The sequence below is a fragment of the Medicago sativa genome, chromosome 5, assembly GCF_051527215.1.
Source record: "Medicago sativa cultivar Bolivia chromosome 5, Bolivia_mono, whole genome shotgun sequence".
Taxonomy (NCBI): Eukaryota; Viridiplantae; Streptophyta; class Magnoliopsida; order Fabales; family Fabaceae; genus Medicago; species Medicago sativa.
In genome coordinates, this window is record NC_140753.1 from 5,270,411 (window position 1) to 5,295,107 (window position 24,697).

The 24,697-nt window shown below is 32.9% G+C and overlaps 2 protein-coding genes, 1 long non-coding RNA gene and 1 other non-coding gene across 4 annotated transcripts; 1 reads left to right on the plus strand and 3 right to left on the minus strand.

Moving 5' to 3' along the window:
- The first annotated feature begins 2,979 nt into the window (after positions 1 to 2,979).
- On the plus strand, positions 2,980 to 5,737 carry LOC146919420 (uncharacterized). The gene is made up of 3 exons (XR_015011491.1): positions 2,980 to 3,318; positions 3,976 to 4,050; positions 4,751 to 5,737. It is a non-coding gene; the product is annotated as an uncharacterized LOC146919420 (long non-coding RNA).
- A 1,612-nt stretch (positions 5,738 to 7,349) lies between these two features.
- Positions 7,350 to 17,298, minus strand: LOC146919421 (L-lactate dehydrogenase B-like). Its single transcript, XM_085712770.1, has 7 exons — positions 16,568 to 17,298; positions 15,222 to 16,321; positions 15,065 to 15,148; positions 14,882 to 14,966; positions 13,888 to 13,958; positions 13,642 to 13,746; positions 7,350 to 7,792 (listed from the first exon to the last, which is right to left on the minus strand). Exons 1-2 carry the CDS (start codon positions 17,174 to 17,176, stop codon positions 15,878 to 15,880), a joined length of 1,053 nt encoding a protein of 350 aa, XP_085568896.1. The 5' UTR covers positions 17,177 to 17,298; the 3' UTR covers positions 7,350 to 7,792; positions 13,642 to 13,746; positions 13,888 to 13,958; positions 14,882 to 14,966; positions 15,065 to 15,148; positions 15,222 to 15,877.
- On the minus strand, positions 12,707 to 12,776 carry LOC146919422 (small nucleolar RNA U61). The gene has a single exon (XR_015012899.1). It is a non-coding gene; the product is annotated as a small nucleolar RNA U61 (small nucleolar RNA).
- A 1,679-nt stretch (positions 17,299 to 18,977) lies between the features above and the next one.
- On the minus strand, positions 18,978 to 23,120 carry LOC146919423 (uncharacterized). The gene is made up of 4 exons (XM_085712768.1): positions 22,909 to 23,120; positions 22,485 to 22,611; positions 22,078 to 22,121; positions 18,978 to 19,625 (listed from the first exon to the last, which is right to left on the minus strand). Exons 1-4 carry the CDS (start codon positions 23,014 to 23,016, stop codon positions 19,473 to 19,475), a joined length of 432 nt encoding a protein of 143 aa, XP_085568894.1. The 5' UTR covers positions 23,017 to 23,120; the 3' UTR covers positions 18,978 to 19,472.
- Positions 23,121 to 24,697: the final 1,577 nt, after the last annotated feature.

Sequence of the window (24,697 nt, forward strand, 5' to 3'; positions counted from 1 at the left end):
AGAAAATAACAAATGATAAATTATAAATAAATAAAAGGCTAAAGTAAACTTTTGGACTCCTAAGTTTCAAAATATTAAAAAATACATGGATCTCACAAGTTATATGGATCGCACATATATAGTTGCAAACATAAATGTACTTTTTGGTGTGCTAAAAGAGCTTCAAATTTTATAATTTGGGTTTATTATGATCTATAGTGCAACTTGGTCTTTTGTTTGATATTGTAATTTATCTTGCTATGAAATAGGAGAAAGAATCAACTCGCAGGATATGTGTGACTTTTCTATTTAGATCCATAGATTTCTCTCAAGGTCCCATCTAACTTCACAAAGCATAAGCTTCCAACACACCGAGTATTGCTATAGTGCTAAAATTCTCAGCCTTAACATGCGAAAGTTATGAGTCCACCTTAGATCAATATTAACCAAATTATTAAACTTAAAATGATGGGCACGTAAACACACACCTCATCAACCCTCCAACACCATGAACACTATAAATAGAGTCCAGTGATTTCTTACTTTCATATACAAACTCACTTGAGCCACCACTTTTACACTAATAGATTTATTCATTAATTGAAGAAACGTACACAAGCTACCATCATCACTTTTCATATCATGGCACCGAAAAATTGTTCCTATGTTATTTTCCTAGCCCTCAACATTCTATTCTTTGCTATTGTATCTGCAAATGGTAATTCCCCAACCCCACCAAAAGGTAAATGCCCAACCCCACCGAAACCAAAACCATGCTCAACCGGTAAATGCCCAACCCCACCGAAACCAAAACCAACCCCACCGAAACCAAAACCATGCCCAACCCCGTCAAATGGTAAATGCCCAACCCCACCGAAACCAAAACCAACCCCTAAACCCCCTAAACCAACACCTTCACGCAAATCTTGCCCACGTGACACAATGAAACTTGGTGGATGCTCCAGTGTGTTAAATGGGATGTTCAACTTTTCTATGGGTGTTCCAAATGCCCATTGTTGCGGTTTTCTCGACGGTTTAGTTGACTTTGACTTTGCAATTTGCATTTGTACTGCTCTAAAAGCAAACATTATGGGCATAATAGTAAACATTCCAATTGCATTTACTCAGCTTCTCAATTTTTGCTCAAGGCAATCCCCAAGCAGTTTTGAATGTTTACCGGATATTCATTAAGTATCTATCCACAACATTAGTAGTAGTATTATCTATAGTTTCTTTATCTTAATTTGCTTAGAGTGTAGTAGTCTTTTTCGTTTTTTTTTTTATCAATTTGTGTTATTATATGATTGATTATTAATTACTCATCATTCATTTCCTTTCTTTACAAGCTTATGTAATAATTTTTATTGAAATAGAAGGTTGATTTTTATTCAATTGTGAAATGAATCAATTAGTTGATTTTTTATCTAATAATAATGAAAGGTTGTTCTTTAGGTCCCTCAAGATGCTCACTTCCCTCTCGAGTCCTAACTCTTGATCCCTCTAGTTCAGTAGTTTAAACTGGATATGTCATCAATTTCATTTAAGATTTCATCGGTAGTTTTGGTCAAAAGGATCGAGAGTCAGAATCTGATATATTCGTGATCTAACTCAATGAAATTTTACAGTACGAAGCACATGATTCAATAACCACTCATATTTTCAACAACAATATCCAAAACACATAATTCAACAACAATACACCAGAACTCATAATTTAACAATAATATTGAACATAATTGTAGATATAACAAGAGAAGAAAAGTCACACAAATATAAAACATAACACCATTTTACAACATAAACTAAAGTTAAAACACAATTTAATCAACCTAACTAATACTCTTCTGACCCTTGCAGTTTGAACGATCCCACATATATAGTACTTCATCTTCCGAACGGTTCGAGAGTTAGGATCTAATCCTTTCCTACATCAGACCGAGGCAGAATTTACGACACCAAACACATAATTCAACAATCACTCATAGCAAACATTAGAAAGGCTTTATTTGAGAAATAGAAACTCTAGGTAAAAGATATGAAATTAAAAGGAAATTAAATTTGATTCCATATTTCATATTTTTTTTCTTCATTGTTTGGGCCTTTTATTACAATCTTACCCATTCCATGCAGTGTTTTTTATATAACATTCCATGTAGATTATCAACACAAAATGGCAATGCGAGCAATTGCATATTCTATTAGGTTAATGCTAAGTATAGCGAATTGACTAATCGCAAAAACATCACGAGCAAGCAAATTGATCGAAGCCTTAACAAATTTCACTCTATACCTGTCGTTTATTCCGAAAACACCAAGATTTAATTGGCGAATTAGTGATTCGTGAATCCTTTGCTATCAATTCTCTCGCTACAAATAGCAGTGCTCTATTCGATTATCATCAGGGTTAAATTTAGACTTCATGCGTCTAGCTCTTGTTTGGTTGCTTTCCTCTGTACTTCTTGTTGTCGAACACATGATTGTGCATGTCTTATACAACCCTTTATAGAAATTTAATAGAGTTAACAATATTATGAATCTTGGTTATTAGAAAATGATTAAGGTGTTTTTTTTTAATAAACAGAGAATAAAGTGGTTATGCTTGTAGTAAATTGTTGGGAAAGAGAACATGCAAAGATATTTAAGAGAAGATTATAATTTTGTTTATCTTGGAATATTTACTATTTGAGGTTGATATAGATAAGAGATAACCACTTTAATTTAGACATGTCATGTTAACTTTAAGGTAGGCTTTGTCCGAAGACAATGGAATATGGTTGTTCATAGCTTAGCTAGCTCGAACATATATTCGAGGCAAGTCCCATTACAAATAACTATTCTTTTATTTATTTTTTTAAAAAAATTATATTCCTAATTTGTATTGCAAACATTATTCAAGGAGAAATGAAATAAATTTACAAAGGGAATACACCCTAGTACATTTAATGACAGTCACCTACTTGACAAATGTTACATCTTCCACCTTCTAATTACAACATCTACTTTTCTCTAAAAAATTTGAAAAAAGATTGATGAACACCCTTCTCCATACCACTCTTCCATACACCCCTTACGTGGCATGGGTATTTTTGAAATTTCACACAACTTTCTCTTTCTCACCCTGTTTATGTATCATCACTCCCTCCCACGAGATCTCCTCTCTCTCTTTCTCCCTCATTGACTCTTCATCCCAACTTCCATCTCACTCTCTCGATCTACTCCATTGAAGCCTCTGTTGTCTCCATCGCTAACTCCTTCTCATCTCTGACATCATCGTTCCCTTCTCTGCCATTTCACGGTTTCCTCTCTTTCTCAGCTTTGTTTCACGGTTTGACATCTCAGGTTCGACATTTCCTCTCTTTCTCAGCTTTATTCCCCAATATAGGAAATTTTCTATTTTCTATTTGTTAACTGGCTGCTCTTTATTGAAATTTTGGTTTTTAATGAAATGGGTTTGTTGAAATTTTGGTTTTTGATGACTGAATTTGTTGAAAATTAGAGTTTGGTTAGTGGGTTAATTGAAAATTTGCTTTTTGACAAAGTTAGTTGCTTCATTTCGATTCATGTAAGTTTCTTGTATCTTTCCCTTTCATGGTATTAGTTTTTACTGTGATGTAATTTGAAGATATAGGTGTGTTGGAGATGTTAATGTTTATGTCACAACTCCAAAGTTTGAGCCGAGGTACTTTTGATAGAATGGTAATTGTGATTATGACAATTACGATTATGAACGTGAACAATATCACAACCATGACCTATTGGACCTTTTAGGAGTGTCAACATCTTTCAAAATGTCAAAAAAAAAAAACTGTGAAAGGTTCTGAGCCCCAATAAGTTGTTCATGGTAGAGTATATACTAACTTGAACAATCTATTTGGAACTGTTTTGTTTGTATGTTACAGGTTAATAGACTAGAATTTTTTTGAAACCATAGGAGATATTAGGAGAGAATTTTAAATTAGGTAGATATCTTTTAGTATTCACATATAAGAGTTGCAGGTGGATTGTTCAAACATAACCTTATCATGAAAGACCTGGCATTTTGGAAGGAATCATTGAATGAGATGAATCAAGGTACTACTTTTCTAATTGTTATATGTCTTGCTACTTATTTGTGAAGGACATTAGCATTATAATTTTTATAATCAATTATTTCTTGAGGTTTCTTTGGTGGAGGATTGCCTTAAATTAAATTGATCATTGAATAGATTGATAGTTAAATTTCTACGGTGGAATAATTAGAATATAGTAACCAATGATCACATGGACATAAAAACTAATAAGAGATATTGAGAGAAATACAATAATTTCTAATAGTTTAGGTCTTGAAATTGTTTTGAGTTGTTTCACCAAAGGTTATCGAATGATCTTAAGTTGGTTGAGAGTAAGAGTGATGGATGAACAATTGTTTTGTGAGTTAAAATAAAAGGTTTACTTATAGGTGAAGGACTGCCATTGGAATAATTAGCAATGGTTGTGGAAACTTTCAACATTTAGCCCGAACTGGTTTTGGTAATTTAATAGATTGATATTAACAGCTTGTACAATGGAAGTTGTTATTGATGATTAGTAAAGGCTAGCTTGTACATTTAGCCCTGTTTTGCCTTAGCGCCAAGGTTTGTATTTGTTGCGTGTTTTGCAGCACCAACTCTCTCTTCTCGAGGGGTTGGGATCTAGTTAATTTATTGGCCCTGTTGTGAGCTACTTGCATGTATCTGTTTCATTCATTCTTTTATTTTTATGACGGTTACAATATGGGTGTGATTCCAACCAGGCAAAGCATCAAACTATGTGAGCGCTTAACCGTGTCAGCCTTCTATAGGTAAAAGGAACACATTGCTGCTTTTAATGCTTTAAATGAAAATTTAGTTACCCACTTTATTTATTTGCTCATTAGAATGTATTTTCATATGAAAAAAAATAAGGAATAACTTCAGATCTTACCAACATATGGTTGGTATGTCTGAGTGCTAAGAGGCTTGGTCATCTTAAACAAATAGTCCTGGGGTTCCAAATGGGTTTGAAATAAAAAAAAAAAAAACATAACTGATTGAATTACTCTGCATAAATGGATCTATCTATCGAAATATTTAGTGGTCAAACAAGTGAAGTCAGGGCCAGGCTAGTTAAATATGACAAGCAATAAACAAAATCTAGAAATCAGTTAACTTTATTATCTATACATATTTTTAGTTTACTTACTTGCTAGGAATTTGTGGTTTTTAGTTTCTGTTGACTCTATTTTGGTGTTGTCTTTTGTGTGGTTCTGCTAGAATTAACTTGATAATACATGCCTTTTATTTTCTCATACAATGTTTTATGTGATATCTTTATTGGCTCAACAAGCAATTCAAGTGTATTAAACACCATATACTGGGAAGATGACGTAATTGACAACTTACTAGATAATGATATGGATTTTGAAGAAGTAGACGAGGACCCAACTAATGACACAAATTTGGAAGATGAAGGTTCAACTGATGATGAAATCGAAAATGAAGAATCAACTTAATTCATATACCTTAATTCATTGTTTATGCATTCACAGGCATCCATTTCCCATTTATCAGAAGAATCAACTTCAAGCAACTACGTTCAATTTTTTGAATTTTATTTTATTATGTGATGTACTAATTCGGCCATGTATATGATATGGCTAACTTATTTAGTTTTATTGTTTGAAGCACTTATTCCACCATGTAAATGATATGAGTAAATACTTTAAACTCGAATACATATATCGCCTTAAAATGCCTTAAAATGATATTGTTTTCACTACATTTTATCACTTTTGATATTTCAGTGATAACTCGCCTTAAAATAATATTGTTTTCACAGGAAAATTATGTATAACCAAATATTTGAAGTGTGTAACCACAATTTTACAAAGTCGTAACCATGTTTTTTTTTCTTTCATGTGTTTAAAACTAGTCTTCTCTAAGTTTGCATGCCTCACAATAGAAAACTAATGAAAGACATTCTAAAATTATGGTTATATTGTTCGTTTATTTGGTTATCTGTAACTTACATGTGCAAAAAAAAAAAACAATTCAAGCCAATTGTCAGTGAGACATTCTAATTTATAAAAAAAATAGTGGTCACGCATATGTAAAAATGTGGTTATACAGACCATATATTTGGCTAGTTTATATTTCCCATGTATAAATAATCTTGTTTTATGCGAATCAAACACATAATCTAATTTGATCACTACACTAAAAGCAATTCCAACAATAAATAACTTATTTTACAATCTGCGAGTTTATCACACCTAAAGACGGGCAAGTTCTAATTTCTGAAAAAATAGTGGTCACGCATATTAAACAATGTGGTCACACATACCATATATTTGACTAGTTTATATTTACTAGGTATAAATAATCTTGTTTTAGGCGAATCAAACACATAATCTAATTTGATCACTACACTAAAAGCATTTCCAACCATAAATAACCTGTTTTACAATCGGCGAGTTTATCACGCCTAAAGACGAACAAGTTCTAATTTATGAAAAAATTGTGGTCACGTATTTGTAAAAATGTGGTCATACAGCCCATATATTTGGCTAGTTTATATTTCCCAGATGTAAATAATTTCGTTTCAGGCGAATCGAACGCATAATCTCATTTGATCACTGCACTAAAAGCATTTCCAACCATAAATAACCTGTTTTACAATCGGCGAGTTTATCACGCCTAAAGACGGACAAGTTCTAATTTATGAAAAAATAGTGGTCACGTATTTGTAAAAATGCGGTCATACAACCCATATATTTGGCTAGTTTATATTTCCCATATGTAAATAATTTCGTTTTAGGCGAATCGAACACATAATCTCATTTGATCACTGCACTAAAAGCATTTCCAACCATAAATAACTTGTTTTACAATCGGCGAGTTTATCACGCCTAAAGACGGACAAGTTCTAATTTATGAAAAAATAGTGGTCACGTATTTGTAAAAATGTGGTCATACATGTCATATATTTGGCTAGTTTATATTTCCCAGATGTAAATAATCTCGTTTTAGGCGAATCGAACGCATGATCTCAAGTGATCAAATGAGATCATGCGTTCGATTCGCCTAAAACGAGATTATTTACATCTAGGAAATATAAACTAGCAAAATATATGGTCTGTATGACCACATTTTTACATATGCGTGACCACTATTTTTTCATAAATTAGAATGTCTCACTGACAATTGGCTTGAATTGATTTTTTTTTTTTGCACATGTAAGTTACAGATAACCAAATAAACGAACAATATAACCATAATTTTAGAATGCCTTTCATTAGTTTCCTATTGTGAGGCATGCAAACTTAGAGACGACTAGTTTTAAACACATGAAAGAAAAAAAAACATGGTTACACCTTTGTAAAATTGTGGTTACACACTTCAAATATTTGGTTATACATAATTTTCATGTGAAAATAATATTATTTTAAGACGAGTTATCACTGAAATATCAAAAGTGATAAAATGTAGTACATCAAACAATAGAAAATACATGGTGGAATAAGTGTTTCAAACAATAAAACTAAAACTAAATTAGTTAGCCATATCATTTACATGTTTGAGTATCTCCTTAGCCCTCTCTTTTGTCTTGAAATTACTATCAACTTGAAGCACCAAACACAACTTTGAAACTCCTCCAACACGCAACATTTCATGTAAAACTCTAGAATTTGCAGAATACCTACAAATAGAACTCATAATTCTAACAGCTCTATCACTTGCAACATGAGAAACCCTCAAAATTTTCTTTGACACAATAGCCAATCCTGCTCCATGATTTAACAACTCTGCTCTCCCTTCTGCACAACCACAAAGTTGATCCAAACCTATCAACATCAATTCACAAACCCTTCTTTCCGAAACATCGAAAAGAAGTTTGCTTAGGACTAACATAAGGATACATTGGTAGAGACATTACAACTACATAATATTTAGATTGAAATATTACTAAAGCTTGCTGACATTAGATATGAACAAATACAGAAAAACCGATTCCCAGTAAAAAAGAATAAACGAAAAACTAAACTATCATTCATCAAGTTAGGATTATTGGTTAAACAATACAAGAAAGATATATTTAGCAATATTATCCTGCAATGAACTTCAACTTAAGTCCATTCAAAAATTGGTCAGGGGTTATATTCAATGTCATAATTAAGACAATGCAAAATGCCAATTCTGCATGTCATTCAAGAATCAAAACCTTTTACCTAGTTTTCCTAGGAAAATGTACAAAGACCTGGTCACTATTTTCTTATTTTAAACAGTACAATCAAGCTAACAGAAGCAAATACATTAAGTGTTGAACTCATAATTCAAATTCTCAAAACTTCAGGAATAACTTGTATATAGCAGCAGCGACACAAAACAACAGTCAATGTTTTTTATTACGTCCAACCATCTACATGAATCAAGTGATGTCATTTAATGTTTAAGAAGTATAAAATACACTTGAATTAAGTTATGTTTAAAAAAAAATCCTTTAATCTGGGCATCTGAACAAAATACGTTATTTTTAAGAAGGCTAAATAAAAGATCAATGCAGATTATAATATGGATGAAGTTACATACCATGGAGAAGGATGAATATCCAAAATGCAATCCTATTCCAAGAATGAAAGCAAGTGCCAATCCAAGAACCACGCCCATTTGCATTATAATTAATTATCTATCTCATTTACAACTCAATGTATTATTCGAAAAGCAATTAGTGAGCGGAGTTTATAGTCCTTGTTAAACTTATTGTCAGTTGTGAATGAAATTCGATTGGTTGCATTTGTAAGCATCTCATTTGTAGCTAGGGGTGTTCATGGTTCTAAACTGCATTGGAACTGAACCACATTAATGGATACAATTCAGTTTTTAAAACCACTTTAAAAAAAACTGGTTAATTTTTCAAACCAGTTACAGTTCGGTTCAGAACCGGTTCAGAACCGGTTTACAGTTTTGAACCGGTTTATTTATTTTGAACCGGTTTCGAACCGGTTTATAGTTTTAAACCGGTTTACATATTTTTAACCGGTTTTGAACCAGATTTTTTTGAACTGGTTTTCAAACTGGATTTTAGTTTTAAACCGGTTTACTTATTTTTAACCGGTTTTGAACCAGATTTTTTTTGAATTGGTTTTCAAACTGGATTTTAGTCATTGTTTTTTTAAAAAACCCATTATTTAGTGACATTAGTAAAAATATTGGTTTTTAGTTATTATAATTTATTTGTTTAAAAAAGTGATTGTGACTTATTTGTTCAAAAACAGATTATACGTAAATGGTTCACAAATTATGTTTCAATTTTCAATTTTCAACTAAATGGTTCTAGTTATTGTTTGATAAATCATATGTTAGATTATTTTCTTACAAGATAATTTTTAACATCCAAATGAATTTTGAATATTTTGCCAAATTCTAGGAATTCAGCTCAATACACGAGGGTATGAATGGTAGATATTATTGAAGAATGATTGTTGTTAATAGTGTCAAAAGCTTCTTCGTTTGAATCAATTTTTCAAAATGCCGAAGTCGTAGCTATGCTTGTTGGCTTTCCAATGCAAGGTCATATGCTTCGATTCTATAAAGCTCGGAAAATTAACAAGGAAAATTACATAACCTCCATTCTGGCCAAATTTTTAGAAAATGCTAAAATCAACAAATAGTCATCAAAGACATATATGTTGTCAACAAATAGTCTTATCCAAAAAGCAAGATAAATGAGTTTTTCATATATGTTGTCGATGAGTTTGATCACACCTCCCCTGCTAACCGAGTCACATGAAGAAACTGCTAAGTTAGGTTGGCACTTCTCCTTCTCCACCTTATCTTGATTTGATGATTTGTCATCCTAAATGCCAAAAACATAACACTATATTAATTGTCACTCTGAAATCATTCATATTAAAAAATTGACAAGATGCATTCCCCAATCAATCTTTGTGATAAAAGTAGTTCGTTCTCATGAGCACATGATAAGTATTTGATGTTAAAGAGCATAAATCATATGGCATGAGCTGCATTGTAAGAATGAAACAAACAAAAATAAAATTGAATTGTAAGAATGAAACAAACAAAAATAAAATTGAAAGGAAACTCGTATAAAACAATGGGTACTGTTCCTGAATTGTTCAGTAAAAACAAAACCAAATAAATGTGACTGTGTTCACACACAAAAACTATAAAACAATTACTATAAAACAATAACTGAGATACGATCACCGGACACTACACTAATACCGTTTGAATTCACACACAAAATTGTTAATACTTGAAGAAAATACTGTTACAACAATGCAACACTGTCATTGCAAAACACAGAAAATATTGGTGTACTAAATGGTTGGTTGCAGAAAATACCTACTTACCTTCAAGCATCGTCAAGTGTAATCGAGGTCGAGGCCGAACAACTAGGAGCATCTTGTGTAGAAAGTAGATCTGCAAAACAAAACATTTCAGTATGTTCCAACCAATTAAACAACTAGTAAGTAGTAAGAAAGGATAGAAAAGTATCTTACCTTCCTCAATTTTCTCAATAACATCAAGATCTTCACTAGAAAGAAAACATGTAAATGGTGCATCAAGCCAATCTTGAGTACAAATCAGTGCTTCCACAGTTCTTGGTGTTAAAGAACTACGGTATGGGTCAAGGACCCTTCCCCCGGTACTAAAAGTAGATTCAGAGGCTACAGTGGATATAGGGATGGCCAACACATCTCTTGCAATGCTTGCAAGTATTGGCAGACGGCTTGAGTTAATCTTCCACCATTCTAGCAAATCAAAGTCCGGACGATCCTCTTCTACATTTTCATTTATAAGATATTTTTGTAATTCAGTCGCTGATGTGTTGCACTCGTCCGATTCATAGAAATCACACAATTCATATGGATCTTCAGCTTCATTAAGAACACCTGCTACATTTCCATAATTACCTAGACGAGACACTCCCCCACCTGAGTATTCCTCGTAAATAGACTTCAAAAACGACTCTATTTTTTTTGTCAAAGATTCTGCCTCAGCACTACTATAGATCCTTCTGGCCATCCAGTCCACAAGCTTCAGTTTACGACGAGGGTCTAATACCATTGCAATCAACAAAAACATGTTAAGAGAGTTAGGATCTCCCCAATATTTATTGTATTTTGCCCTCATCTTTAAAGCCATTGACTTTAAACTTGCATCTTCAGAACAACACATTTTCGCAATCTTTTGTCCAACACTAAAAACCTCAAGCATATACAAGTTGCTGGTCAAGTAAGAAGATCCTGAAACACGCACTGTAGCGTCATGAAATATCTTTAGGAATGGAAGAATTGACCCAATTTCTTCCCAATCTTTCAGTGTAGGCACGCCTTTGTCTTTCCTCATTTCATTAACATATTGTTGATCTGTGAATTCAAGCTCTATAAAGGTCTTCATATGTTTGAAAGCAGAATTCGCCATTGTGTAAGTTGCATTCCACCGCGTCTCACAATCTAGCCCAACATAACCTTTAAATGTAATGGTTTCACGATCAATACATTTCTTGAATCTCTGAAATCTTGAAGGAGTACGTCTGACATACCTCACAGCTGATCGGATTCTCAAAATAGATTCATTAACTATTGTCAGCCCGTCCTTCACAATAAGGTTTAGAATGTGGGCGCAGCACCGTGTGTGAAGGTGCTCTCCATTTGAAACTAGACCATTTTGAGATAGAAGCCATCTTTTGAGATGTCGAATTCCAACGTCATTTGAGGAAGCATTATCCACTGTCACACTAAGCACACGACCAAGTTCCCAACCATTCAAGCACTCCTTAACCGTTTTTGCCATAATTTCTCCTGTGTATTCTGTGACTTGCATAAAATTCAAAACCTTCTTCTGCAATTTCCAATTGTTATCAATGAAATGGGCTGTGAGACACATGTAATTAAAGTTTTGTGTTGATGTCCACGTGTCAGTGGTGAGACAAACCCGGCGACAATGTTGTGACAAAAAGCTCTTCAACTTTGCTTTCTCCATGTCCCAATTCTTCAAAATCTCACGTGCCAATGTAGTGCGAGATGGTAACATGAATTTTGGTTGTAAGCCATAAACAAACTTACGAAAATATGGATGCTCTACCTTTTGAAATGGAAGTTCCAAGGCTACAAACATGTTCACCAAATCAATTCGGCTGACTTCTTGATCAAACTTCGGAACTGCAGGGGATGAATTAACAACTACTTCCCTATTTCCCAATGAGCTTGAATCTGATTCATGCATCATCATATTGGGTGGATATAGATTACATCTTGTCAAATGAGCCCTCATTGCACTTGTTCCACCACTATACTGGATTCTTGTCTTACAATAGTTGCAGTTTGCTGCCTTTACTCCTTCCACTCTTGGCATTGGTGTAAAATGATCCCACATTGCTGACCGGTTTGACCGGTTTTTACGCTTAGGCGGACCCATGTTTGCATTGTTTGAAACTAGAGGTTGAGGTGTAGAACCACTGTGTGCTTCTGTGTCGGAGCCCATAATGCTATCATGACCATCCATATTGATGTTGTTGCAATTTTGCTGAAAACGATCAGAACCTGTCAGATTCATAAATTTTATCGTCACTTCGCTTCTCTTATTCCCTCTTAATTAATCATTCAAATAACTAAAATATCATTAAGCAAAATCATGAATCAGTTAATAAAGAATCAAATCAATTATCCATGAAATAATTTATAATAAAAAAAAGTTGAAAATTAGAGCTCAGAACTTCTTAGAGGATTGCGCCGTCATCGACGAGCTCCAGCACAGTTTTCTTCATCATAGCTCAGAATAACAGAACGAAACAAAAATAAAACTCAACCAAAATTATCAGAAAATTAAAAGACAACATATCACAAACTGAATACAACAAAGGTTCAAGATCAACACCAGTGTTATCTTTGCGGATTTGAGACCCAGAAATCGAAAATTAACATTTCAAAGAGACCCAGAAATCGAAAAGCTATAAGCATAAGCATAACAACTAGAAATCGAAAATTCTATACAAAAAAGAACAAAACCACAGTAGAATGAGCATACCTGTGACGATGACGAGAGTACGAAGACGACGGAGAAGAGTACGAAAATGGATTATACGAATTGGGGCTAGGGTTCGTCCGAATTTGGGTTAGGTTAAGTGAATTGATTTGGTGAATTTGTGATTTGGGATCGATTTGGGGCTAGGGTTCTTCATCATCGATTTGGGGCTAGGGTTCCATTTTCTGAATTTGGGCTTCAGAGTTGTTTTTGTGATATTTTCTATTTTATTTATGTTTTTGAATAACATAGTTTTTTTTATCAGATTTAGAAAAACGGTTCATAAACTTAAACCGGTTCAAAACTGGTTTTAAACTGAACTTAAATTGGTATTTAAAAAATGGTTCAGTTCAAATCTTTATTAAGTGGTTCAGTTCAAATATGGTTCAGATACAGTTCAGTTAGTAGTTTGGTTCAGTTAACTGGATATTTTGAACACCCCTATTTGTAGCAGCCTCAATTTACTAAGGGTGGATTACATGAACTTCTCATCTAAACAGACATGTTATTCCATGTCTATGATGAGAGCATCATGTCATTATTAAGGTCACTTGGAAAAATTAATTAAACATGTCTGAATGCTAACAATTATTGACAAAAACATATATTTATATACCAAACTATGACCCTTGCAAACTGGAATCTGTAACGGCAGACTACTTGGTGACAAGTATAGCTTAGATGACACAGCGGTCCATGAAAATTTGTCAAAATTTAGAACCTGCCAATAAAATGAATAGTATGTTGATGTGGTTAACCACCAACAACCAAATAATTAGTCAATATTAATGCTCATATAGAAACAACAAACTCTCTATCATAAATTTTCCAATTCCAAAACCAGAAATGTTCCCTCACTCACCTGCATCTCATCTAGCAATCCATTTCCAGATTCACCACCAAACACTATCATCTTATTCTCAATGACACAGGCTGCATGTTATTCCAATGAATAACAGACCAGTAGTCAGTACTTAACAATAACAACTCATAACATTTCTATAAATTATGACATATGACGAAGACCCTATTTGGATAAACAACTTAATGAAAGGTACAATTTGCCTATGAAAGTCTGTGACAGTCCATAACCTAATGACTTTAGCTTTTACATGCCATGCTGATTTTGATGATGAAATTTGTGAAATGGGTTCAAAACTTAAAGCCATTGCAGAAAAACTTTGCAAGCACTAAATGATTTGACCAAAACTGTCAGCAATAAAAAGAGGGATGAGAAAATGTTTTGGGGAAATTTGAAAACTTTTTAGGGAATAATGCAGATTGAATGGAATTGGTCATGTTTATAGTCAAGAATCTATTTTTAGGGAACCAAAAAAAGAATCTTGTGCTTGACTCTAAATAAAAGAACCATCATATTGCACATAACCTGTTTTCAGCTTACTCCCATAAGCTTCTTAAAATATCTTCAAGAATGAATTTCCTCTAATTCAATCTTCAATGGTATAATTAGTTCATAAATAAATTCTAACACTAATACGATAACTAAATAAGCCTTCAATTCTAAGAAGTGATAACTGATAAGCTGATCAGGGGTCTATGTGTATTGACTTGTTTGGGTTTATCTACTGACATAGTCACTTGTGAGAGTTTTCAGACGAGCTTATAGAAACATCTTATGAACTGACCATAAGTTATTTTTAGCTTATTTTCATAAGCCTTCCAGGATTAATTACGAAAACAACTTATAACTTATGTAAAAATGATTGTATATTATGTTATTTTCGGATAACTTGGCGAAAATGTACCTAAAAATTAACAACTAATTAACTGCAACAATAATCCCTACATTCTAATCTACTATTCATCTGAATCATTAAGCCATAATCAACAATCACCTGAAGCCTGCGACGTCGAAGGCCTCCTCACTAAAATATCGGTCAAACTACCCTCCGTCGGAGGATTAGTCAATACCGGCGGCGTCTACAGTCACAACAATCAACAAAATCATCAAATTCACAGCTTCATAGATATAGAACAAGCCAATACAAAGAGAATGAAAATAGAAAAAGAAAACATACAATTTTGAGGGATTTAAGGCGGTCTAAAATGGGATCAGAAGTTTCCAATCGTTTTGTTACGGTGGTGATTTTGTCATCCGTCGTCTACGGACGCAAAGAATTGGGTGAGTTATGGAATCGAGAGTGAAAGAAAAATGAGGAATTGGGAGAAATTTACCTGAACGTTGGAGAAAGCCCTTTCTGCAATGAGAGGAGACACTATCAGATGAAAATTTTAAGTTCGCGGTGCTGAGGCGGAGAGAGGAGAAATGTAGTGGTGGATCGACGGCGGAGAGCGGCGACGGCGGTGCAATGGTGGATCGAATGTAGTGGGTCGAGAAAGGAGAAATGGGTTAAGGACTGTGAACGATGATAGCGAGTAAGACACGACGAGATGCACAGAGAGAACGACGAAAGAGGACCGGTGTTGGCGGCGATGGGTCAGACACGGCGGTGATAGTGATGAGGTCTCAAATGTTGAGAGAGAAGAGGAAACACTCAGAGATGGAAGAGAGAGAGTTGGAGTCAAAAAAGTTATGTTTGTTTTTTAGTGGGACCCACATTGCCACATGTCATTTTTTTATGTGGGTGTAGGAGTGGTATTGCCACCTATGGTGGTATACCTATCAGGACTCAAAAAATTTCTTGGAATACAAGTCTACAGCAACACTTAACAAAAATGAGTCCTTCACTTATTAGTCAAATAGACCATATTTATTTCTCAACATACTTTTATCTTGCTCAGTTTTAATGCATCAACTTGAGTAAAAAAAAAAAACTTAAATACAATAACAACAAAATGGTACATATATTAGGTCTTCTAGAAAAAAAAAATCAAATACCCAACTGATTCTGCAACTCAAGAATAGTGATAGCAGAGTCCCTAAGCCTCTTCATCTCCTCTTCAGTCATATGAATATTAGTCACACCCAATACACCTCCTCTACCAAGCTGTGCAGGCAAACTAATAAACACTTCTCCACCATCAATGCCATAAAATCCCTTTGCAAGAACTGAAACAGGGTGAATCTTCCTTTGGTTCCTCATAATTGTTCGAGCCAAGTTTGCAACGGAGTACCCTATGGCCCAAGAAGTGTACCCTTTTAAACTGATCACTTCATATGCGCCGTTTATAACCTCCTTGTGTATGTTCTCTAGCATTTCTTTCTCGTAAGCTATTTGTTGTTTCTCCAAAAAGCTTAGCACTGGAACACCTCCAACACTAATGCTTGACCATAGTGCCACTGAACTGTCACCGTGTTCCCCCACTATGTATGCCTACAATATCAAATTGAACCGATAAAATATTGAGTTTACTATTTGTGTTCGATCATGATCAGTGTTAGTTCTAAATTGCTTTTTGCAATTGCTATTGCAGTGCATGTTTGGTATTATAGTGAGTTTGCTAAAATCACGGCTGTGATTTTGAAAAAACTATTCACTGTGATACCAAACATGCGCACAAGTGCAATTGGGAATGATCGACGATATTTTTTTTTCAAGCAATAAGGAAAAAAGTTGTACCTGCACATCTTGAGCATTAACATCAAGATGATCAGCAATAAGGAAACGGAAGCGAGAGGAATCCAAATTAGTGCCCGAACCAATGACTCGGTTGGAGGGGAAACCAGAGAGTTTCCAAGCAATGTAAGTGAGCACATCAACAGGATTGGAAACAATTAGAAGAACACAATGAGGAGAGTAACGAACCAAAAGTGGTATAATTTTTTTAAACAAAGCAACATTCCTTTGTAGCAAATTCAATCTGGACTCGCCATTAATCTGGCGAGCCCCAGCAGTGACGATGCAGAGGTCAGACCCCATCGTCACTGAATAATCAGTGGAGGCCTGGATCTTAGTGCGGGGAAGGAAGGCGGCGGCATGCTGTAGATCCAGCATCTCACCTCGTAGCTTATCAGGAATAGCGTCGACAAGGACAAGCTCGTCGACTAGGTCTTGTGTTAGGATGGTTTGAGCTATAGCCATTCCTACGTTGCCTGCACCGATCACTGAGATCTTGTTGTGGCGTTTGGTTGGAGAAGGAGGTGAGGCATGTTGGATGGACTTGAAGAAGGATTGAGTTAGGTCCAAACCATCTGGTCCCAATGATGAACCTGATATGCTTTTGTGCATTTTGATTTGCTTGTGCTAATTTGAGTTTTGAGAGTAAAGGTAAATTATGTGAAGTGTATGATGGGAAAATTTGATTTGTTTTTTTTTTTTATGTGAAGATGTGTTGCTAAATTGCAAGCGTATATATATAAGAATGTTGAGGAATGAGGAAAATTATAAACAACGGTGGAATTTAATGGTTTTGGACTGTTTCTTGGAGGGAAAGTTAAGAATGGTTTTATTCAATGGTCAGCAAACAAACACAGTATAATTTATTTCATTGTTTCTCGAAAATGAGATGCAGTGGGTGGTTGAGATCAAAATCGCGTTATTCTACCGGGGAACATTCTACTTTCCTTTTGTCTCTGTTTTGGGTAAAATTGTCTTGCCTTGGGGAGGAAAGTTAGGCTTTTCAACACTTTCTAGATTTTTCAAAAGTAGTATAGTATAACACTTCATAACGTTGAAAAGTTAGTATTATTATAAGAGTTTCTTTTGAAGAAATGAAGAGAATTTGAACTAGCATGATGAATTGTTTGCTATATAATGTTTTGGGATGATTTTTTCTACTTACTATATAAATTATGTGGATCCCATGTAAATTTGGTGGGTCTCATGTGAATTTTAACCAATCAAAGAATGTTTGTTGAAAAGTGTATATTAAAATATGTGTTGCTAACATGTCTCGTGTATAATTATGGTGCTCTTTTTTTTTATTGGGTGTTGCAAGGAGTCTCGTTGAACTTTGAACAACTATAATGTATGAGTGGATTGTACATCAATTTTCACTTGCAATTTTAAAAGTGTGCATGCACGGGCGAATTTCACTTGAAATTTTAAGAGTGTGTATGTCGGGCTTCATAACAATGGGGTAGCAATTTTCCTTAAAAAAAAATGGGGTTCCAGTGGCTACCTCAAAAGAGAAAGAAAAAAAAATTGAATAAGTAGTTTAGTTTTATATTTATCTACTCCATCAATATATTATTTGGTTACTCCAAACAATTTTGTTGGTTCAAAAAGAGATAATATTAAAAAAAAATATTGATGATCTAATTAATATAGTGTTAGTTATTGATAAATATGACTTCTTAAAACTTCATAGAGCTCAACATCTAGAAATAACTATTGTTAGCTTTTATTTTCTTGGTTGCTGTTTTTCATTAAATATAAGTAAACATTATTGCAAATTTATTTTACTTTTTTTTAAGGATGCAAATTTATTTTACTTATTGATTAAGTTTAATTTATTAGTTTTTAATGTGTAAAAAAATTATCTTTTAAAATATATTTGATTTCTTCTTTATATTTGCCCCCTTATAAAAGTTGTGCTAGCTTCGCCACTTTGCGTATGGATGAGAGATTTTCTTGTGAGGTAATGTAAAATTAGAGGGAATTTCAAATTATAATTTATGTATTAGTCCCGGTTTATTTTTTGAATTTTGCAAATCAGTCCCTGTATTTTTTGAATTATGTAAATTGGCCTTTATACATTTTCAAAAATTAAAATTTGATCTCTAATTATTTAAAAATGAATAATTTTATTTCTATATCCAAACAAAAAAAATATAAAAATTAACAAAATTCAACTCAAATATTTATTGTTTAGAATTCTAAATTTCCTAGAATTTCGGATTGAGCATTGCTATATCAAGCAAAGGCTACCATCACGAAACTCAAGCGAAGACGTACATGTTGCTTTTATATAAGAACTAAGAAGATTAGTTAAAGTTTCAACTCCAACTTAGCGGAAAACACGGGAATAAAGATGAAAAAATATATATTACTCAACATTGTCTATCAATATCTTTTCCTTTCTAATTACTTTAACCAAAGCACATTGTGAGTCATCTCACTTATATATTATGTAACATTCACTTGATGCACAACATAACATTACTTTGTACTTAGCTTCATAATTTATATTGAAAAACATCTAATTGATTGTGCATGTTTATAATCGTGATAGAATAGACAAAATCACAAAGGCAGAGTGATTTTGTTGAAGTTCCATAATGATTCACAGTGATTTTGTCAAACTCACAATAAATCAAAACATAACTTGAGTAGTAATGGTGATAATGGTATAATATATGGGGGGTAGTTCACATTTCGCCAATGCAGTATTGCATGTACCTTTATATTTGATGGTTTACTTCATCCTAGATACATACAATACAAACTTTGACGAAAATAAAGAACTCAACATTCTCATACAACATCCAAAAGGCTAAAACTACTAAAGTACCTTTAAGTGAGCTTGTTTGTAAAGTAATTAAACATATATTGTATTATTATGAAGTATTTTCAGTACAGTGAGTCATGGCTTTTCATTGTGAATAGGTGCTTTCCGATGAGGTTGTGCATAATCCTCGACTATGTCCTCTGCATTCTCATTGGTGTTTATAACCATTGTTTCTTCAACATTGTGCTGAGCTGGTCCCAGCATTGACCTTGCATGTCCCCTTTCAGCCTGCACAACCATGTCTCATCGTTTTCTATCATTCAAATCACATTTCTCAACCAACAAACACGTGTATATATATATATATATATATATATGTATAATATTGTATCACACCATGTTAATTTTTTAGGAGTTTCCTTACGTCGGCACAGTAAAACTGAACGTGGCTCTTGGTTTACAATTGGTATATGCAATCTCAATTTGAAATGAAACCATGTGGCCTTTAATATTAATATTAACATGATTCAATGGGGAATCTTACTATTTTTTAGTAAGTTATTGCAAAGGTATTTTCTAAGTTATCTTCAAAGAAAGAATTCTGAGTAATTTACCCATAAACCAATCAATATTAACATGAGTAAATTCGTGAATAAAGTGAAAATTAGTTTGTAGTTACATATTTATTCATTTGATTCAATTTAATTGATTGATAGATATACTATCTATATCCCTCAAAAAAAAAATATATACTATCTATAATTCTTCAAAAGGGAATCTAAATCTCACCTATAATAAAACATCACATTTGTTTTTTGTTTTTTATTATTATAAAAAAATATTAAAAATAATAGGTCAAACCCGTAGAATCTTTTTGAGAGGTTCATATTAAACAAACCCATGAAGCATAGGCTTTTGGCAGCATATTTCTCTTGCAAACTCACTTATCAAAATTACGTTTATTTAAAGTTGAGTTTTCAAATTTTAATCCGTTATAATTCATGTTCAATAGTAAACAAAAACATACACATCTGCCAGAGGTATATATAATACATAGATTTGACTTCTCCAAATCAAGGTTAACATTTTGATCACCAATGATTTATTATATATTTTATTAAACGTTGATATTATTCACTTTACTCCATAAGATGAATTGCTCTTTTTAGACAAGTAGCATACATGTTCTCTTTTTATTTCTTCTTTTTTTTCAAATGTACATAATTAACAAACCTACCTACCTACCTCTACATGATTCAAAGGATTTCCTCTAGGCTTTGTTTGCGAGTTTGGAGGAGAAAGAAAGGCTTGGAAAAAAAGGAAGGAGTAAGTGGAAGAAATAGAGGATATTTGGAAGGAGGGGCTTTGGGAGCTTATTTTTCTTCAAAATATAAAACCTTCCTCATTTGAGGGAACTAAAAAATTGTATTAGAGGAGGGTTTTGGAAGGGTTTATATGAATTCTTTAAATTTAATATATACTGTTATAATATTTTTAAAATTAAAAATTTATTAATCATAAGCATTTATCACTCTCTAAAAAAATACTTTTTCAAAAAATGTGAAGATTTCTCAATTTTTCTCTATATTTCTCTCCCCCAAAGTCTTTCCTTCCTCTCCCCTCCAAACTCTCAAACAAAGCCTTAAGGGCCAAAGTTTCGTTCTAGGAAAAAACTTCTAGTAATCTAAAATATTGAGAGGTAAGTAAAGTTTGATCAATAATCATATCATCGGTGGATCAAATTTGGGTACTCTCAATCAATTCAACCTTAACAAGAAAAATTGATTAATAAGTTGAATTCAATCACTTAGTTATATTCAATTTGATATGTGTATACTATACTGTTTCTGAAAATTATGTCCCTTAAAATAATAGTAGTAAATGATTGGGTAGAAATATTTTGTTTGTTGTTAAAAAAAAAAAAAAAAAGCTTTGACATCCAATGAAAGATTACTATTTTTCCTTGTTACACAAAATAACCAAAAGGAGTGAGGTAGTGTGGCAAAATAGACGATTTTCAATGGATGTTCCCGGGGTAAAACTGTTTCACAATGACAGTGCATGTCTTTCGAATTCGTATCTTAATTTTGATACTGTATTTTAGACTCGAGTGAATGTAAAATAGACGATTTTCAATGGATGTTCCCGGGGTAAAACTGTTTCACAATGACAGTGCATGTCTTTCGAATTCGTATCTTAATTTTGATACTGTATTTTAGACTCGAGTGAATGTAAATAATATATGATCATTTAATTTATATACAGTTTTTTTAGGGAGTTTAATTTATATACACATATAGTCAATATAATTTTTTGTACATTAAAATACCAGTTAATTTAGAAAATGGATATGTGGAATAGAAAGTTTTAAACTTCTTAACTTAATCCTATGATTTCAATCTTTTTTGATGATAAAAAAAATGAAATCCAAAAAGTATTCTTTGTGTTTATGTTTATAATGCCAAAATTTCAAGTCGGCTCACTCATTTTTTTTCTTGATCCTTACCAGCCTCTTGAATATTCTATTATTTACCTCTTTTTTTGTTCATTCAATCACATCTCACCCTATATATAATGTGGAGATATATTTTTAATAACTGACGTAAAAAATTTAATCATGGTGTAATTTTATTAGATGAATATATAAAAAGTTTTAAATGTCTAGCATAGCAAGCATACTCAATCTTTGAAAAAAAAATTATTCTAGAAGAATATTGAACTTCATTTGTCTTTATATTACCTTTGCTGCAATAAGGGATGGCGTACCCGTTTGGAAAGTTGACCCTGCAATTGAATATCGACTCACTTATTATTTTTATACAATAAGCATAAATTATTGGATGCATCCAGCCAATGCAAAATTTCTAAACAATTTACATAAAGCTACAAAAATCTTTAGCAATAATTTAGTAATAAGATGAGATACAACTGAATGCACCATAGGTTATGAGCCTCACATATTAACAAACGTCAGATTTTATTGGCAAAGAAAACAAAGGCAAGGGACAAATAATTATGGGGTAAATTGCACTTTAAATAATACGTATAAAGTCCAAAAAAAAAACAATAATAAATAATACGTATAAAGTCTAAAAAACAACAATAAAAATACACAACAATCTACATGAGTGTTAGAAAATTATGTACCTACGATCACTTCCTTCAAAGTTGATGCACTGCTGCAACTCAAACAAATGTTTATTTCATCATTTGTGACTTTCTGTTGCAGTGCTTGATTCTCCTCTAGCTTATTATCCTTTACATTGTCTAATTCCTAAATATAATCACAAATTTTAGTCAAAAATAATAATTTCAAATGAATAATATTATACAAAAGAATCTCCCTTCAAAAAAAAATAAAAAATAATATTATACAAAAGAATCAAATGAATACTACATATTTAAAAAGTTAAATATATGTTTAGTTTTTACAAAATTTATATTTTTTATTTTCAATTCCTACACTCATTGATCAGTTGTAATTTGTAGGTGTAGTGATTGAAAAATGGATAGAAGGATCTAAAAACAAATTTGTAGATAGTAAAAGGACTATAAATATATTTAATCCAACCTTATTGAAATGGTATTTTGTTGTGTCTTTTTCAGTAAGAGGACGAGGGGTGCATGCATGCAAAGAACCACAGAGGATGAGGAGCAGAAGAAGAGGAAGAGAAGCCATGTTGAGATAAAATGCAATACAAGAGTAAGGCTCAAGGTTTGTATGAATGTCTAGGTTCAGGTTAGTTTCAGTTATATGCAATGTTAGAATAGAAGGTGCATTAAATGTAGGTTTTGTATGGGATAGAAGGGGATCTTTAAGAGAACATGCAGGTGTTTGGGAGATGAACCTTGGAAACGAAGCTGAAGATATCAAGGGTCCACATTTGTCCCCCCAACCCGTATTTTCAGATCATTTTTAAACACTAGGGACATCTCATTGACCATCCCTACCATAAGGGATCCTATAACTGAACCAACTGCTGGTGAATTAAGATTTTCAGCAAATTAGCATCAAGTATGATATGCAGAATTGTAGTTGTTTGATGTCTTTATTTACTGACCGGGCTACTTAGTGCATGTTTGAAGTTACGGTAAGTTAAGAAATTATGGTGATACTAGTGGCGGAACCTGGAAAATTATAGAGCCTGGGCAAAAAATTTATCGCAAAATATGGCGTGTTAAGAACATTAAAATATGGCTTTGCACAAAATATTATAAATTTTCGACAAACAACAAATTAATTATGAATTTTTAAAGTGTCAAAAACTCAAAAAACAAAACAATGGAAAACTCGACCTATAAATCAAATTTTAAGCTCATATATTATTTGCAGAGACATCTATAAAAATACATAAAAAGGATCTGTAAAGTTTCATAGCATTTCGAAGTCGTTTCAATTTATTTTGATTTTTCAACCAAAACGTGCAAAATTGAAATTTTGTTCCTAGTAAGTGTATACTCACAGGTCAAATTTAGTTCCCTAATTTTGCAGGCATGACTAGAAGATGATAAGAACCTTCACAGTAAAATTTTGTAGTTTTTAAATGAGATACAAATTAATTATAAATTGTTTAAGAAATTTATAATTATGGGGAATAAAAATTCATAATTAATTTGTCACTGGTCGAAAAAATTTAATTTTTTTTGTTAAGCTATATTTTAACGTGCTAAACATGTATGGAAAAATCATGAAAAAATTCAACATCTATGTCACATTTTTATACTGCGCGTATATTATAGGATAAAAAATATAAAAAAAAAACTTGAATTACAATGCTAGAATATATGTTTTTTATTTTACATGGTTAATTTGAACAATTAACCATTCAAAATAAGAGAGATGAACCTGCCAATAATGTGCTAAATAAAATTAGGAGATAGATAAATGCCTTTTTCGAGATCTCTTTGCGGGTGAGAATTTTCAGTTTTGCCCTTTTTTTTTTTTAAGTAGGAAAAGGGCTATTGGGCTGGACTTGGTACAAAGAAAGTAGCAGCTGAGCCCAGGCTAGCTGGGGGGGTGCCACCGCCCCTGGGTGATACTATGATTTCATTGAAAATCTAAAGTGCAACTTTTGCAAAAAGGAAAACGCTAGTTAGAGCGAATTACACTTTCGTGAGAGACAGCGAATCTTATAAATAATTCAAACTTTACCTCCACTCCCTTCCATGATTTCCGAAAATAGGAGTTGAATATTTGACCAAAGTTTTACAATTCTAGCACGTTAGCATTTCACGAATTCCGGACAAAATTCTTTCGGGAGCTCTCGCAAAAATCGTATAGTAGCATGCCGTAATTTAAACCAAATTCAACTTCACATTTATAAAGTCTGGGAAGGGAAAGTTCTTATCAATAACGGTGT

What these genes read in the sequence shown, in the direction of transcription:
- LOC146919421 (XM_085712770.1), bottom strand. Translation starts at nt 17,176, where the DNA reads ATGCACAAAAGCATATCAGGTTCATCATTGGGACCAGATGGTTTGGAC. An exon ending in TTAATGCTCAAGATGTGCAG is followed by an intron (nt 16,322 to 16,567) that starts GTACAACTTTTT and finishes TTGATATTGTAG; the next exon opens with GCATACATAGTGGGGGAACA.
- LOC146919423 (XM_085712768.1), bottom strand. Translation starts at nt 23,016, where the DNA reads ATGGCTTCTCTTCCTCTTCTTCTGCTCCTCATCCTCTGTGGTTCTTTG. An exon ending in CAAAATACCATTTCAATAAG is followed by an intron (nt 22,612 to 22,908) that starts GTTGGATTAAAT and finishes GATTATATTTAG; the next exon opens with GAATTAGACAATGTAAAGGA. An exon ending in TTTGAAGGAAGTGATCGTAG is followed by an intron (nt 22,122 to 22,484) that starts GTACATAATTTT and finishes ATTCAATTGCAG; the next exon opens with GGTCAACTTTCCAAACGGGT.